The sequence below is a fragment of the Emydura macquarii genome, unplaced genomic scaffold (assembly GCF_026122565.2).
Source record: "Emydura macquarii macquarii isolate MOO-44397 ecotype Brisbane River unplaced genomic scaffold, CSIRO-AGI_Emac_v2 contig_2676, whole genome shotgun sequence".
In the NCBI taxonomy this organism is placed as follows: Eukaryota; Metazoa; Chordata; order Testudines; family Chelidae; genus Emydura; species Emydura macquarii.
In genome coordinates, this window is record NW_027132813.1 from 36749024 (window position 1) to 36764712 (window position 15689).

The 15689-nt window shown below is 37.3% G+C and overlaps 1 protein-coding gene across 1 annotated transcript in view; it reads right to left on the reverse strand.

The window, feature by feature from the left end:
- USP34 (ubiquitin specific peptidase 34) overlaps positions 1-15689 on the reverse strand; it is a 244205-nt gene that overhangs the window by 192953 nt on the left and 35563 nt on the right. The window contains exons 7-8 of the mRNA XM_067565207.1: positions 12386-12578; positions 5528-5589 (exon numbers count right to left, since the gene is read on the reverse strand). Coding sequence (XP_067421308.1) covers positions 5528-5589; positions 12386-12578 — 255 coding nt within the window. The remainder of the gene's footprint in view (positions 1-5527; positions 5590-12385; positions 12579-15689) is intronic.

The window sequence follows — 15689 nt, forward strand, 5'->3', positions numbered from 1 at the left end:
TTAGCAAAGAATTAACCTAAAGGGATTTGACTTTCACTAACTTGAGACATTTTTTAAAATGTTGATTAAATATCGTGGCTACTGTGAAGGTAGCTAACTCCTTAAATGTGATGGACTCCAACTCCTTGTGCTGGAACTCTGCTCACAACATGTTTGGATCAGAGAGTTTTTTCCATTTTGATAGTCTCTGAACAGAAACTGCTCTCCCCTTTGACTTTTTCCAGAAGAACACAAACAAATCAGATGAATTTCAAGAACTTTATTTTGTCCAAGTAATAAATCAAAGCTCTTCTGACATCTAATTTATACAGTCTAGCTTCCCCAGACATTCTATGAGACTTTGGGGAAAAAGATGTTCAGATGAAACTCAGAAACATATCATTCACTACACGATGTTTGTGAAAAGTACAACAGGAGGGCTTGGATTTCACTTGCTGTCATTGAGGAGACTAGCATGAAGAAAACTTTAAAGTAAAGATAATGTAATTAGCAGTCCCCCCCATTGGTTCAAAAGGAGTACAGTGTAACTCCAAAAGATGAATCAGGTTCAAGTCCTAGAAACTAACATGCTGAACTGAGGGTAACAATGAAACGGTGTAATAATTAACATATGATAAGTGAAAATTACAGTTCCTTGAATAAGATAATGAAAAGCTGAAATAACCACTAAAGGCAACTTAACTATAGGAAGAGAGAATCATGAGTCTATTATCTCTAGGTAAATAAATCTAGGATCAGCAGATATGGTAAACACCTTCTCAACATACACTCAAGGAGATATTCCTTTTTACTTTCCTGGACAATGGTTCATGGGCTGGAACAAGACCCATCCCACGCCCCCTGAACTTTCAAAACCTTCTGGTGTAAAGGACCCCACAGTCTGTGCCACCAGGTGAAGAAATTAGTAATTTGAATGAAGAACTCTATTTCCCCTTTGAAAGGGGAGTCTGACAAGATCAGAGAACAAAAGAGAGGCTCTTGTAACATTGCCATCAAGTCAGTGTACCACACCTGGGGAACCCACTCAAATGCATTCTACTTGGCTGTCTGCCAAGTGACAAACAAAAGGAAATACCTTTCTGGATACACCATTTCCACACGACAGTGCTCCAACAGAGGACAAAAGAGCAAGCTTCCTTTTGCTGATTTAAATAGCATTTGCAGCATTATTGTTATCCATGAAAACTTTGATAATTTTTCCACTGATTGATGGCAAAGTTCTGAGGACCAGCACTGCAAGATACTCATATGCAATCTGGCCTCTTTCAGCTTCAACAGCCTATGTACTCTACAGTGACCCAAATGGCCTTTCCATCCTTAGCTCTATTAAATCTATCTGTATCATAAAGGCCAGGAATGGCTAAATTAATGGCATTCCTATGAGCACATTGTGAGATCAGGATCACTAAATCAATGAAATTGTGACTAAGACGAGGAAAATTGCAACTTTACATTGTACTCAGCTGATCAACACAACATACTAAGTCAGCACCAATCCGTTAACCCTGAAAAGAGAATTAAAGAGATAGAGGAGTCTGAGAAAAGATCTGAATGTTCATAATGACTGAAGACTTGCCAGCAGGAGTGCCTTCTGTATCTCCAGATAATGGTCTAAAAGAATCCAGGGTATCTATAAATAAGACTTCTGGTGGTAAGAAAGTAGATCTTTGTCCTTTATACAAAAACAGATAGAAAGTGATTTCTAAAGGCCAAATCACACCCTGAACAGAAAATCCTTTGGATTGTCTGGGTAGGGAAAAATGTGCAATCCATCCTGATGAAAGTGGACAACTATCACAGCCAAACACTTGGTAAAAACCCATGATGTTATTGCCATCCCAAATAGAAAAAGCTTGAACTACTAATGGTTGGCTTCTAAAAGGAACCAAAGATGTTTTTTGTGAATCCACCATATCAAGATAGAGAAGCAGAAATCTCCAAGGTTGACGGTTCCAAATACATCCTGAAGCGTACAGGAAAAGAATAAGGGTGACCAGGGATTCAAGGCAAAACATTACCTCTTCTGGTAAACATGTTGAGATTACAAAGGTTCAGAATAGCTCTTAGACCTCCTTTTTTACTCTAAAGTGAGTAAACAATGAGAATAAAAGCTTTTCCATCTGCAAGACAGTGCCATTAATTCCATCATTCCTAGCTGTACAAGTGTAGTACCTCTTCATTCAACAAGTTCTTATTAGACAAACCCCTGAAGAGAGACAGGACAATGAGATGAGAGTAAATTATCGCAATGAACTGTAGGGATCAGCCATTTTCTACAGTTCCAGGAGTAGTCCATTGTGATTGACTGGCTGGAAGAAATAAAATGGAATAAGTGGTCCCAAGACGGATATGAAATACTAACAGTATTTAAAAATGGCTTGGACCTACAATTGCAGGTGACACATCAAAACTGCTGCTTGTAACAGAATGAAGTAGTCACTGGGGTCAGGTAAATTCATGGAGGATAGGCTATTAGCCAAGATGGTCAGAGATACAACTCTATGCTTCCAGTGTCCCTAAAGCTCCAACTATCAGAAGATGGGACATGATCACTCGAAATTGCCCTGTTCTGTTTATTCCCTCTGTCAGAAGACAGGATACTAATGGGCTAGATGGACCACTAGTGTGACTCAATATGGGCGTTCTTATGTTCTTATCAGAGGAACAGAAGAAGAGGTCTTTTGTCTGAGCTGCAGTACTTTAAAATGACAATCTGCTTAAAGACACTCTTGCCAACAGAGTAATACCCAAAACTGGGCCCCTAACAGCTGCTGAGAATAGTCTGATACTTGAATGAAGGAATTTTTTTTTTTCAAAAGGGGGAAGGGGCAGAGCAAAAGCTCTTATTAAGATAATATAGATCGTCTTGCTGAATACATCAGCCCCTTTGAAGGACAAGTACAATACTTTTCCCTGATTCCCCTAAGACAAAAATAAGTTAAACAAAGCAGAAGAGTTAACTGATGTACAAGGCTAATGATCTTTTCTTCTATTCTCTTCATTTGATAGAAAACCAAAAGCCAGGTTTTTTTGTTTTGTTTTGTATATTACTAAATGGTTTCTTGCTAATGTTTTTAAAAGTAAAGTTTTATTTATTTTAATACATTTTGTGTCATTCATGGTGTGCTCCAGCAGATGAAACCAGCTGTGTGACACTAGATTCATCTTGGGCCTCACAGAACTAAGCAAAGAGGAAGAAGAAATGGGCAGAACTGATACCAGTCAAGTGAGGTCTCATCTGCTCTCAGCCTGCCAAGAACAAGAGCAGGGATTGTAGAGCTGGAGACATACCATACCGGTAAAATAACCTAAAGTAGTGAAGTTCTGTCTCAAAATCTTTGTATTGTGCACAAACCCAAAACACAGCCATGTTCTTATAACACTTACTCTGCCTATACATGATAGGGCTTTTTGAAATACAAACATCAATCCTGAGGAACAAAAAATTGAACACCCACTGGATCCAGTGTGCACCCACAACTACAGAAATTTGGTTCAATGCAACTCTTTGAAGAATGCAATCAACTCAATGGATTTGTACCAAGTTACATTTAATACATTATGCAGATATGCAATGGCCATACTTTAAAAGCATGACTCTTGAACACTTCATTTTCTCAAACATACAAAAATAAAAATTGTTTTGAAATGAACAGAGGGAATAAGGCTAGGTAGCAGAATGGACTCATGCCCATTTTCACCTATTAACTCCATGTCCAAAGACATGAAAACAAAAATTAGCTAAAATGTGACCACTTAGTTTCCAGTGGACATTTGTCTGCTTCATAAAACCAACACGCATTTTGATATAAGATTGGCAGTCCTCTACTCAACAAAGGCACAGGATTGGAATAACAAGGTTTCTTCAGATCAAAAATAGAGCATGTTGGCAAAACATTTGGGGAAATTCACATGGAGCACCATCTTGGCTCTTCTGAAATCAATGTCAAAACTTCCACTGAGTTCAACGGAATCAGGATTTCAACAAGAGTGTTTGTTTACACCAAGCATGGTGTAAGCACAAGAACCAAACAGATCATTGTTAAATCTCAAAACTGTATTTTTTTAAAAGTAGTCAGGTATTTGATTTTGTGCAGAGGTAAGGGATAAAAAGCATAGCAAAACAAGCATTTTATTATTCTTTAATTTTTTTAAAAATTAACTACAGTGGTTTATACCAAGTTTCAACTGAGGACACAGTAAAATAGCTTAAAATCCAACATTTAATATGATTATAATGTGGTTAGGAAAATGCTCCATTTGAGGATGGGGGGTGGGGAGGGGTTAGTTACCAAACTACTGTTTGGAATTATTTTGAAGCATTAAAGTTGCTATTTATGTGGGACCTACAACTTATGTTCCGCCTCAGCAACACTAGCAGAGGAAGTAGGTACTACTTCAATAGAAATAATAACACATAATATCAATTAACAAACTATCTATACATCCATACTGAAATCACGTTAATGCTATTATTATAATGGATTTTATTGTTAGTGGGGAAGAGATCCTGAACTTATTTCATTCTTAAAATATACAAACATCAAAAAGGAAGAAGATATATATTTTAAAGAGCATAGCTCAAGTGTTTTATGGAATTTAATTGTAAAATTCAGTTAGATATGAGTTTATTCTCACAATCCATACACCTATAAAGTCACATTTAAAGCTTCAATATCTCTTTTCATTGCTAACATCTAATGTTAATCTATTGATTTTAAATAGGTAAAGCATTTAGAGAAGAATCTAGTTTCTAACTTTAACTCCACGTATCCAAAGATGCGATTTTGCCCAAGCACTATATAGATCAACATTTCAAAGAGAAACAAAGATCACATTATATTTGTGTATAAGCTAATATATATTTAATCATTAGAAAGTAATTCCATATATGAAACATTGTGAACTTTGCTTTGCTTCCTGGTTGAAAAAAAAAGTCTCATTATACACAATTTTGTGTTTTAATAGATCTGGAATATATAAACAAGAAATTTCAAGAAAAATATAAACAGCTATGGCAGCATAGTCTAATGGACTAAGTGTAGCAGTAGTAGCCAGAAGCTCCTGAACTGTAATCCTAGCTATTGGGCAAGTCTTTATTTTTGTATCTCAATTATCACATCTGTAAAATGTGGATAATAATACTTACCTGATCTTAAAGGAGTGGTGTGATGATTAATTAGTTTGTTTGCACAGCATTCTGAAGAGATAAAGGGCTGCTATTCTGCTTAGTATTAATAATTTTATTACTTCAATATTTGTATTTTTTCTGTGCAGCCTCCCAAGTTACCTTGAAATCTATCTTTCAAAAGAGTCACGAGAAAACATATGAAACATACAAAATATGTTTTGAATATTTCCGTTTAAAAGGCAGTTTGAATGGAGCCTCTGACGAGGATATTTCTAGTAAGTATCTCAGAAAGTCCTTACTGCCCACACTCTAAAATCTAAAACCATTTTATAGGAGAAGCCTTACAGTTGTCTAGTGTGCTTAAACATAAGTACTCAAAATAATGTTCCTACTTACGTTTCTGTGTCTGAAACTAACGATTCATTATTACACACATCATTGAAGGTGTGAAGTTGATTCTACAGTTAGAAAAAGGAAGAAGAAATTAAAATTTAGCTTGAATAATACTTTATGTGGTAATTTTTCTCATGTATAAAAATGTTAGCAGTGACAAGAAATAAATCATGAAGCTAACGTTTTGGATAATTACATTTTTTAATTACAAAAACAGATATTAAACACAGGTATGCACAGCACTATTTGTCTCCTTACCATAATTTTCATAAAATATTCTAATACCAAATGCTCTTTTTCAAAACTTGCTAGTTGATAGAAATGTTTCTGATTAAATCAACAGAATAATATAATTAGTATTCTCAGTAAGTAATAGGGATAGGGTAAATTTAATTCTTTAACTAGAAAATGGTTTTTTGGAAGACTTACTTTCACTAAACCAATCTTTTGATATATGTAAACTTCACCCATTCCAGAACCCAAAGGCTTCTACTAGTAATTTTGCAGATCAGTTTTTATTAAGTCACCAAGTTATCATAGTCCTGCCTACTATAGCAGGGGTAGCTGAGCTCTTTTACAGTTAAAGTACAGCTCATGGAGTCCCCTAGGCCCCCCGCTCAACATTCTCCGCCAACCAGACTGGGGCGCGCCTGCCGGGGCTTGGGGCTTCAACCCCATGGGGTGCACCTGCTGGGGCTTTCAAACTTCTGAAGATAGTTGTATGCAGCTCAGACGGCCAGCAAGTTTGGCCACCCTTGTATTATAGCTTCATAGAAGTGATTTATTCAGTAGCTTTGTAACAGTAAAGAAAGAACTGAATGGAGAAAATGAAACTGAAAAAGATATAACGAAGGCTTGAGGGCTTTGAATTGATGGATCTATGGCTTCACAGAAAAAAAAATCTAAACTTCAGTTAAGAAACATCTTCTCTATCTTATGTCCACCAGCCCAACTTTTATATGTGACATCTCCAACTATAAAATAGACGGCACACATTGATGCATATCCAGATATCTGCATCACCAGTTTTCCAGACTTCTTGACACACATTCAGTTCTCAACCCAGTCCTCTAATATAATCAATTTGCAATGAAACTTGTAATAACTTTTTTTAAACAAAAAGTGGTCAAAAACGAATTTATACTCTAATTTTGTAAGGAGAATTAATGACGCAAGAATTTTGAACTTATAAAAGTCAGACTTATTTGAATTACAGTATGACTTCCCCAAAATAGGTACTTTTTTTAAACATGTCAAATACTTCTTAAATGTTCAGTGTTACTGTCACGTGTAAATGACATAACCACTCTGCTTCAATCTTTACCAAAAGATTCATTCATTTCTAAGCTTGAGAATTTTCAAGGTAAAATTATTGTTTTGAAAGAGGTAAATCCAAAATATTGCTTAAAATGGAGCTGATTTAGCAATCCTAATTACTAAGTACTGAGGTACTTCCATAATTAGACACATTCAGGAATGGAAAAACAGCAAGAAAAAATAGGAAAATGAAAGCCTCTCTCACCATGAAAAGAGATCAGTTTTCCTCATTAGACAATTGGATCCTAGTGCCCTAAAAACTTGAATCTGATAAAGAAATGGCCTGAAAAGTGATTGAAGTTTCTGAAGACTCTAACAGAAAGCTCTTACCCTTGACTATCTCAAAGTATATTCTAAAGTGGATGAAAGACTAAAATGGTACCATCTTGACCAAACTGATTCAGATATGGAAAGGTCAGAATTCTCAGTTCTGTCGCTTTTACCATAATTTCAACACAAATCTTACTAAAAATCCTAGATATCAATGAAAAATCAAAGAAAAGGGCAAAAAATTAGGGAAATTGTTGCAAATTGTATATCAAAAGACAGTCTATAGTTTATAGGGATCTATTAGCAATGATTTCTTAATACAGTAGACAAGGTAATTTAAAAAATATGAGCAAGCTTTATGTCTTTGCATAAGGAAAACTTCAATAATTTGATGTGAAATATTCACTGGTTAGCTCAAATTCACTCCTTTTAATATTATTTTCAAATATTTCTATATATTAATTATGTTACACAAAAATCTAGATATATAATTAAATTAGACCTAGAATTAGATTTAGACTCAGTTGTCGAATACTAACTTTAAACTCAGTTGTGAACAGAGTTTTAATGTGATTTAACCAAAAACAGTGTGGACAGGACCAAATCATGGTCAAAAAACATACGCAAGCCCTAAGTATAAGGGGAGATTACCAACCTGTAACTGGAGGTTCTTCAAGATGTGTGGTCCCTATCTCTTTTCTACTGTGGGTTACAAATGTGCACCAGGTGCCTAGAGCCACATGCCCTTTTCCAAAGATGGGATTACAGATGCCAACATGACCATGTGAAATCTGAGTTTGTAAATGAAGCGGTTGAGGTGGTGGCAGTCAAGGATTGGTCTCCAACTGCCCTTCTTTTTGGGTACCAGGAAGAAAGTCAAGTAAAGCCCTCTCCCTTAGAATTGAGGAGGGATGCGTTCTATCACTCCTCTCTGCAATAAGGAATTCGCCTCTGGTTTGAGAATACTCTCGTGAGAGCAGTCGCCGAAGGCAGATGGGGAGGGAGATTTTGGAGGAGGTAGGGGTGAAAACTCTACCTACAGCCAGAGTGGATGACATACAGCACCCACTTGTCCATTATTATTGCACTCCACATGTTGAAAGAGTGCTAAACAATCCTCAAATGGCGTGGGGGGGGGGGTCGGGAGGTGTTGGGTTTAGTGTTTCGCAGTTCTCAAGCATCCGTCCAAAATATTGTCAAGTCAGGGGATGAGATCGAGATGCAGAGCTTGTTGCAGAGGGTGTGGGGAAATGGAACTTTTTGGGGTCAGGTAGTAGGAGTGTGCCAAACTAACCTACCTGGCTCCAATATGGCTTCATTAATGGGAAGAGCTATTCTGTTGGATCCGGATGAGTGGAGAATGTCTAAGAATTTGTGCTGGGAGTCCTGAAGCACTTTGAAAGGAATCTGAAGCTCTCCAGCAACTCTGCAAAGAAGGTCTTGGAATTGACTGAATTCATCTGAAGGAGAAGACGATTAAAGTGTCGTCACTTTGTCCAGAGATGAAGACAGCCATCTTACTGGTTCCAGAAGAACTGCCAGATCCAGTGCATGGCATTCTTCCTCCTCTTCTGTAGGATCCGAGAGGCAGATCTCAGCGTCCCCTTAGAGGGGAGGCAAAGGATGACTCCCTAGAAAATAGGACAGATAGCAGGCAGGGGTGGGCACTGGTTCCAAGGCCCCCAATATGGACAGTAGAAGGGTTTAACAGGTGGTCACATGGTACCAACATCTCAGAGTTAGATGAGACAAAGGTTGGCCCCAAACTGGTGCAGGTCTTTTGGGCGACAGACGATACCTAGGATAGGGGGAAAAGGTTCTTTGGGTGGTTCAGAAGCTCCCAATGAAGAGAAAAGTGATTCCAGGTCAAGTGGCGGTACCCTCAGTGCTGCTGGAGATAAGTTGTATTCCACGTATAGGACATGCAACAAGCTCTGTCCAGTGGGCAGCAGTTTTAGTGGTGGTGGTATCTCTCTGGAGATGGAAGGGTCCAATGGAGGAGGGGATTCTGGATCCAGGGGAGCAAAAATGCCCTGTGGAGCGACAACTGATTTAGATCTCCCAGCATGAGAGGTGTTCTACTTGTTCAAGCCTTTGAATTCATCAATGACGACAATAACCAAAGTTGATGATTGGACTTCATCGGTGCTGACAGACCCTGGGATTTTGAAGGGGCCGAGGATGACATACCAACATATCACAATCTGGGATCAATATAGCCCAATGTTTATGGGCTTTCTTGTCTTACGTCTGGGACTTAGGATTTACTGAGTCCCCATGGGCTGAGCTGATGAGCTTAATAAGAGCCTATTCAACTTTTCTGAAGTGGATTTAGAGGAAGACTTAGTCTTGTGCTTACGAGTGAGATTCCTGGATTCCTGACAAGATCCTGCTGCGGGGAGGACGAGGGCATAGATTATCCTGCACCAGAGTCAGACTTCACAGCAGGAGGCACACTCCTTGCTGAATCTGGCTAAAGTCCAGGGGGGATTCCCTGGCCTGGGTCTGATTGGGGCATCATGACCTGCCCCAGGAGGTATTTGTGGAGACAAAGTTCCTGCCCTTCTTGAATACATCTGGGGAACAATTGGCAGATACTGCACCTTGCCAAGATGTAGGATTCCCCAAGGCAGGACAGACAGCGTTAGTGGTCGTCACTGATCAAGAAGGATTGTGGGCAAGAAGGAAGGGCAGAGTTTGAAGCCCGGAGTCCTGGACACAGTCCAATACCCGCACAGGGTCCAGCGGAGGGGAGACTAAACATTAATAGATCTATACAACACTAACTGTAGACTGTAAAAACTGTTTAAATTATTTACAAAACTAGATCTAAGTCTTGTTTTGTAGGACAAAACCAAAGTTACGGACACTGAAGGTTCTAACCCAGACCATGCAGCCGTGAAAAGGAACACGAGAGGCAGTTGATCCGCCTCGCTCTTCATCCCCTTGGATGGAGATACAAGGAGAATGAGGGTGCATGTGTGGACCAATGGACACTATATTCAAATTTCTCCAGCTCCAGGTGCATACAAAACCCACAGTGGAATACAGTAGGGACCATCTCTTGTAGAAGAACATGTTTATTTAACATGATTCTAGCTTGGTTTGGCCCCATCCACATCATCTGGCCAAACTGTGCAAGGTTAAACATTGGGCCAAATGTAGTGGCAAGATCTGAAGACATGGGCCAAAGTTTAACCAGAAGTGCCAGATTAGCTTAAGATGGAAAGGGACATATGCAATTCTTTCACAGTATACAAAATGATTCAAAAAGTAAAGCCTATAAAATTATTTTAAAAAGTCCCTGTTGAACTCTCCCCCAACCTCCACCATCCTATTATAGTACATACCTAGGAAACATGAAGAAAGGCAAATAGGATGTAGAATGTATCCCCACTAATGTAATATTTAAAGAATGCTTTTACTGAAAATAGGCGGGGGGTTGTTTTGTTTTGTGTGCAGGACACAGATTGCTGAATTTAACTAGACCTAGCAGCACATGCAGATATCTTTGAATACCAATTACTTCAGTTAAGTCTAGATTTAGAAACTAGTTTTGCTTTTTAGTTAATTATTTCTGGTCATATTGCCAAGTCTGTTGTCATTTAAGATATTTATAACTCATCTCCCATAATTACGGTTGGAAGGATTAGATTTTTATCAGTAAAATGTTGGTAAACATCAAGTTTACCATACGCACAAACCAACAAAAACATATTTCCACTGATGATAATCAAAATTAACAGCTATGCAAAGAAAGAAAAATGCTGCTTGAGAACTTATTAGAATTTAAGGATATTTACTTTGTATATTTTGACATGTGATGTTGACAATTTGTGTTTTAACCATTATAAAGCTTTAACTTTTTGAATCTCAACATCTATTGTCATTAAATAATTATTGTGACCCTCCTATTGTCTGACCCCCCATAATTTTCCAAAACTGTGAACATTCAAATCAACAACAACTGGAAAAAATGCTTACACCCCATCATTTTTCAGGGCTGTCGAAATTTAAATAGATAAAAATAGAAAAAATGCTTAAAAATAAACATCAATACTATCCATGAAATGATAAAAAAATAAAAACTGAATTCTGCCAAGTCTACCCATAATATATATATTATACTAGAAGGCCAGATGCATCTGTGGCAAGATCTGATCAAAAAGAAAGAAAACAGCATAACAACAAACTGAGTTCCGAAGACATGACAACTAGGGTTAGCAATTTTTTCTTGCCAGGAGTTTGATTTTCTCCTAGTAAAAAATATACTGCAAGTAAGAGACACATCAAAACCTCCCAGAACAAGGACATCATTATTTTACAAAGAATGTACTGTACTCCAAATCAGTTTTAACAAAAAGTGTTATTTTTACAGTTGAAAATTACTATGGGTTATTGATATCATATGCTTTAACTGTTATGATCACAGGTCTCAAATGTTTCCAAGTAATTTATCCGAAGACATTCTTTGCATGTTTGAGATCAATTTAGCAAGTATTTACAAAGTTACCACTCTCATATATTAATTTATCTGAATTTGGAGAAAATATTAAAATGCTTATTCAAAGATACAACCATTAAAACGATGTCATTATTTTGGTTTGTATTTTATTATTATTATTTTACTTTCTAAGTTTCCAGAATCCAAAACTTCTTTCTTAACCTCTTCCTGTGTTGTTTTTTTAATGTTTTCTGCTGCTAAACATATTTCATCTGTTTCAGTCAGATTCTAAATGAGGCTAATGATGCATGAATGCTCTCACTCTGAGGAAAAGGGCTATAATGAACAAATGGGATGAGAAAGATTCTAAAGTATACAAAGAATCCACTTATAGTGAACTCAGATACAGAAAAACTTTTTTAAAACAGTTTTTAATTCCTTTATTAAACTACAAATACAACCAAATATAGGGACCTAACACATCATGGCTGTCCCACAACATGGTTAAAGCACAGTTCCATTTGTATAATAAACGGTACAGGGAGAGGGTTACGGTCCAATAGTATATTGCAGAAAACGGAGCCATGCCTTAATCATCTCTCTGAACACGGTTTATTTTAACACAAACAAAAACCTAATGAGTACAACAAAGGACAAATTATAATCCCCATTTTAGTGACTCTCTGTTTATGATGCATTTTCTGTGACTGCTTATAAGATGGTTCTGCTGTCCTTTGTTACTGTTTCAAGAAAAAAATAATTTGTAAACACAGAGAGGGAAATAAAACATTTTTTCCTAAATATAATTTTAGATTAAAAAAATATCTTACTGTTATTTGACTCAGTCCAGCCAACCTCATTGTTAAAGTTGGAGACATAAAGTACTTAAACGCAAGATCAAGACTTTCTTTATCAAAACACAAGGCTGTATCCAATGGCTCTTTAACTGTACTCCACATTAAATCTGCCATGTTCCGGGCTGCACTCTGTCGCAACTCCTGGTCTGACAGTTTACATAAATACCTAAAATAAATTATACAAATAGAAGAAAGAAGAAATATGACATGATTTCAAATAAACATATGTGAAATAATTTTCTCTCTGCTGGACCACAAGCAAGATTATTTCAAATATATATTTCTAGCAGTCCTTATGGTAACAGCATTAAGCCTAAAAATACATTATTATTAATATAACATAGTTGCTATGGACAATCTATAACTTGGTAAATCCAACAACAGATAAAAAGGAGGAAGAAAGAGAGTTGTATAGAATGATTTCAGGGGTGGCCAACCAGTCAGAGAGGAAGAGTCAAAAAATAGATGTAGATATCCCAAAGAGCCACAGGTCTCTTACCCTCTGCCAAAAATTCACACTGATGCGTCAATTTCGGCAGCAGCTGGTCAATTTCACTTCTCTTATCCTGGTGGAAAATTCATGCTGATGCTCAATTTCAGCTGCAGCTGATCAATTTCACTTACAGTCTCAAAGAGCCCCAAAGAGCCAAGAGCCGCATGCAAAGAGCCGCATTAATATAAGCAAAGAGCCGCATGCTGCTCGCGAGCCTCGGGTTGGCCACCCCTGATTTAGGTTCTTTTAGTAAATATGATTCTGATCACCCAATCCCCTAAGCCTGAGAACCTGAGCCGCAACATCCACACTGTTACTTTTAGGGCGCAGCTCAAGCCCCGCCAATGTGAATCTGTCTACCCAGATTGGGAGACTTGTTCCCAGCTGCAGTGTAGACATACCCTATATGTCTGTGGTCCCAGCACCAGGACACATAGAACCGTCTTTGTATAATCAGGTTCTGACCTAGTTAGAGCAAACGTATCATAGCCAGCATTTCTCCCAACACAACCATATGTCAACTGTGTTTGCATGACACCTTCCATGCTTCACAACCATTTTTGTATCAGTTCAGTCTAGGAATATATCATCAGATAGTCTTCTTCAGCAGCAACAGCAGCAACAATCAGTGTATTTCAAGACGAATCACTGCCACTGCCAAAGATATTGTAATATTTTACACAGAAACCAGAAATGCTAAACAATTTAAACTAGTCTACCAGTTCTTGATAATGTACGAAGCAAAGGCCCAAGGGATAGCTGGTGTAGAAACGAACATACACACAGAGTCATCTCTGCAGATGGGAATATCCTTGCCTTCATAATGACCTGAGAGACAGGAGCAGTCAACCACTGTGAAGAAGCAGTGGTTAGAGCAACACAGTTTGATGGTTCTGCCTACACAATAAACGACTGCTAGACGTGGTTACACCCAAGACAATCATGCTATAACCTCTACCACTAGTAAGGTTCAGACATAGTACACTAGCATGTTTAAGATAACTAACCACGTTGAACGTGCACAAGAGCAACATTTGGAGGCAACCATCACTCAACCTGGTTTCAAACAGTTAAAAATTGTAGATACTGTCTATTTTACAGTACTGACCAAAAAAACAGATTTTAACTACTGTCCTTCAACATGATTTCAATTTTACTGTGGCTGAACTAAATTCTAACCGGTTTGGTCAGCCCACACAGAAAAGTGTTAAAAATCCATTCATTTGCCAACATTCTAAATTTGGATCTGCCCACGGAGACTGGACAAGCCTGTGCTAAAAGCTATTATGCCCAGAAGTAAAGTTAAACTGGTTTAACCACATTTATACTCCAATCTTTTGCCTTGTATCACGTGTCTAAACATTAACCGGTCAGAGAAGAAATGTAAAGTTATTGGGCCTGATTCTCATTTATGCAAAGGCCCTTTTACACTGCTCTAGTAATGTAAAGAGGCTTTAAAGTCAACACACTTTAAGGCTCCTTAACATTGCCAAACTAGCATAATGAGACATTTGTGTGAATGATAATCAGGACCATAGAGTTCTTTCCTTGCTAACAGATAAGAGATAAGCCAGGGAAGAGCATGAGAAGGGCCATGTATGGAATTCTCTCAATCTTAAACACCTGATAGCACCTGATAGCACTTTGGAAATCAGAGAAGGGATGAGAAATTAAAGTTCATCCACTACCATACCCATACAATAAAAAAGGGATCTTTGCCTATTTTCAGTATTAGTCCAGCAGCAAACAGGCCAGAGATCCCATCAGCTTCTTCATTCATATACATGTAGGAGGAGTTACTGCATCCTAGATCTGAAGTAACTCATATTTGTATACTCTTTACAATTTAACTGTGGGAACAAAATTTTCAGTAATAATGTTAGCTGAACACAGTTTGTCCTTGATTATACTTACAGTTAACCTGTGTTCAGCTCCGGCTCAGCTAATAAGATTGTTAACATCCATGTTCATAGTAAATTTCATACTACAGATTAGGCTTTATTTGTTTCAAGCCTTTTTGTGTTCAAAACATCAACAACAAAAAGGGATACTGAATTAAGATTATTTGCATAATGTCTTATTTACAGTAAGTGGTAGAGCAACTTGTGAATGTGTGTGATGCGCGTGTGCACGCATGCATTAGAAAAACTTTTTTTCTTTTTGAAATATAAAAACCTAGCCCTGAGCAATATACATATTTTGTACCAATTTAACTCTTTTGGTTAGGGGTGTGATATATACCAATATACTTAAAGTGGTACAATTCCTATCATGGGCACAGTTACTCTGGGTATAAAGGTGCTTATAGCCAAGAAATAAGCTGTACTGATATAAATACTTTTATCTCAGTATAACTAGGGGGTTGTGCCAATTTCACTCAGACTCGTTTCTAAACCAACATAGTTAAAGCAGTACAATAACTGTGTGTAGACAAGCCCTTAGATCCTTGGAAAATAATATAACTAATGCACTCAAAAATAAAATATCTTGATAAATAGTTTAATCTTAGTTTTCTGTTATAGACAGCCTGATATCCAAAATTATCTGGACTAGACATAATTAGTGATACAAAAGAATGAATACAGTCCTGATGATATTTGATTTCTTACTAGCTGGAAATGTGGAAGGTGAGACGTGATGAAAAGGGAAAAGACATCAGCAATTCTAGATTAAGATCTGAGATTTCTATGAATTTACAATTCTGCCTTGAGAATTTATAAAACTCAATATAGGAAATCATGATACATAAGATCATTTTTAAACTTGATGTATCTCACTGTAAAT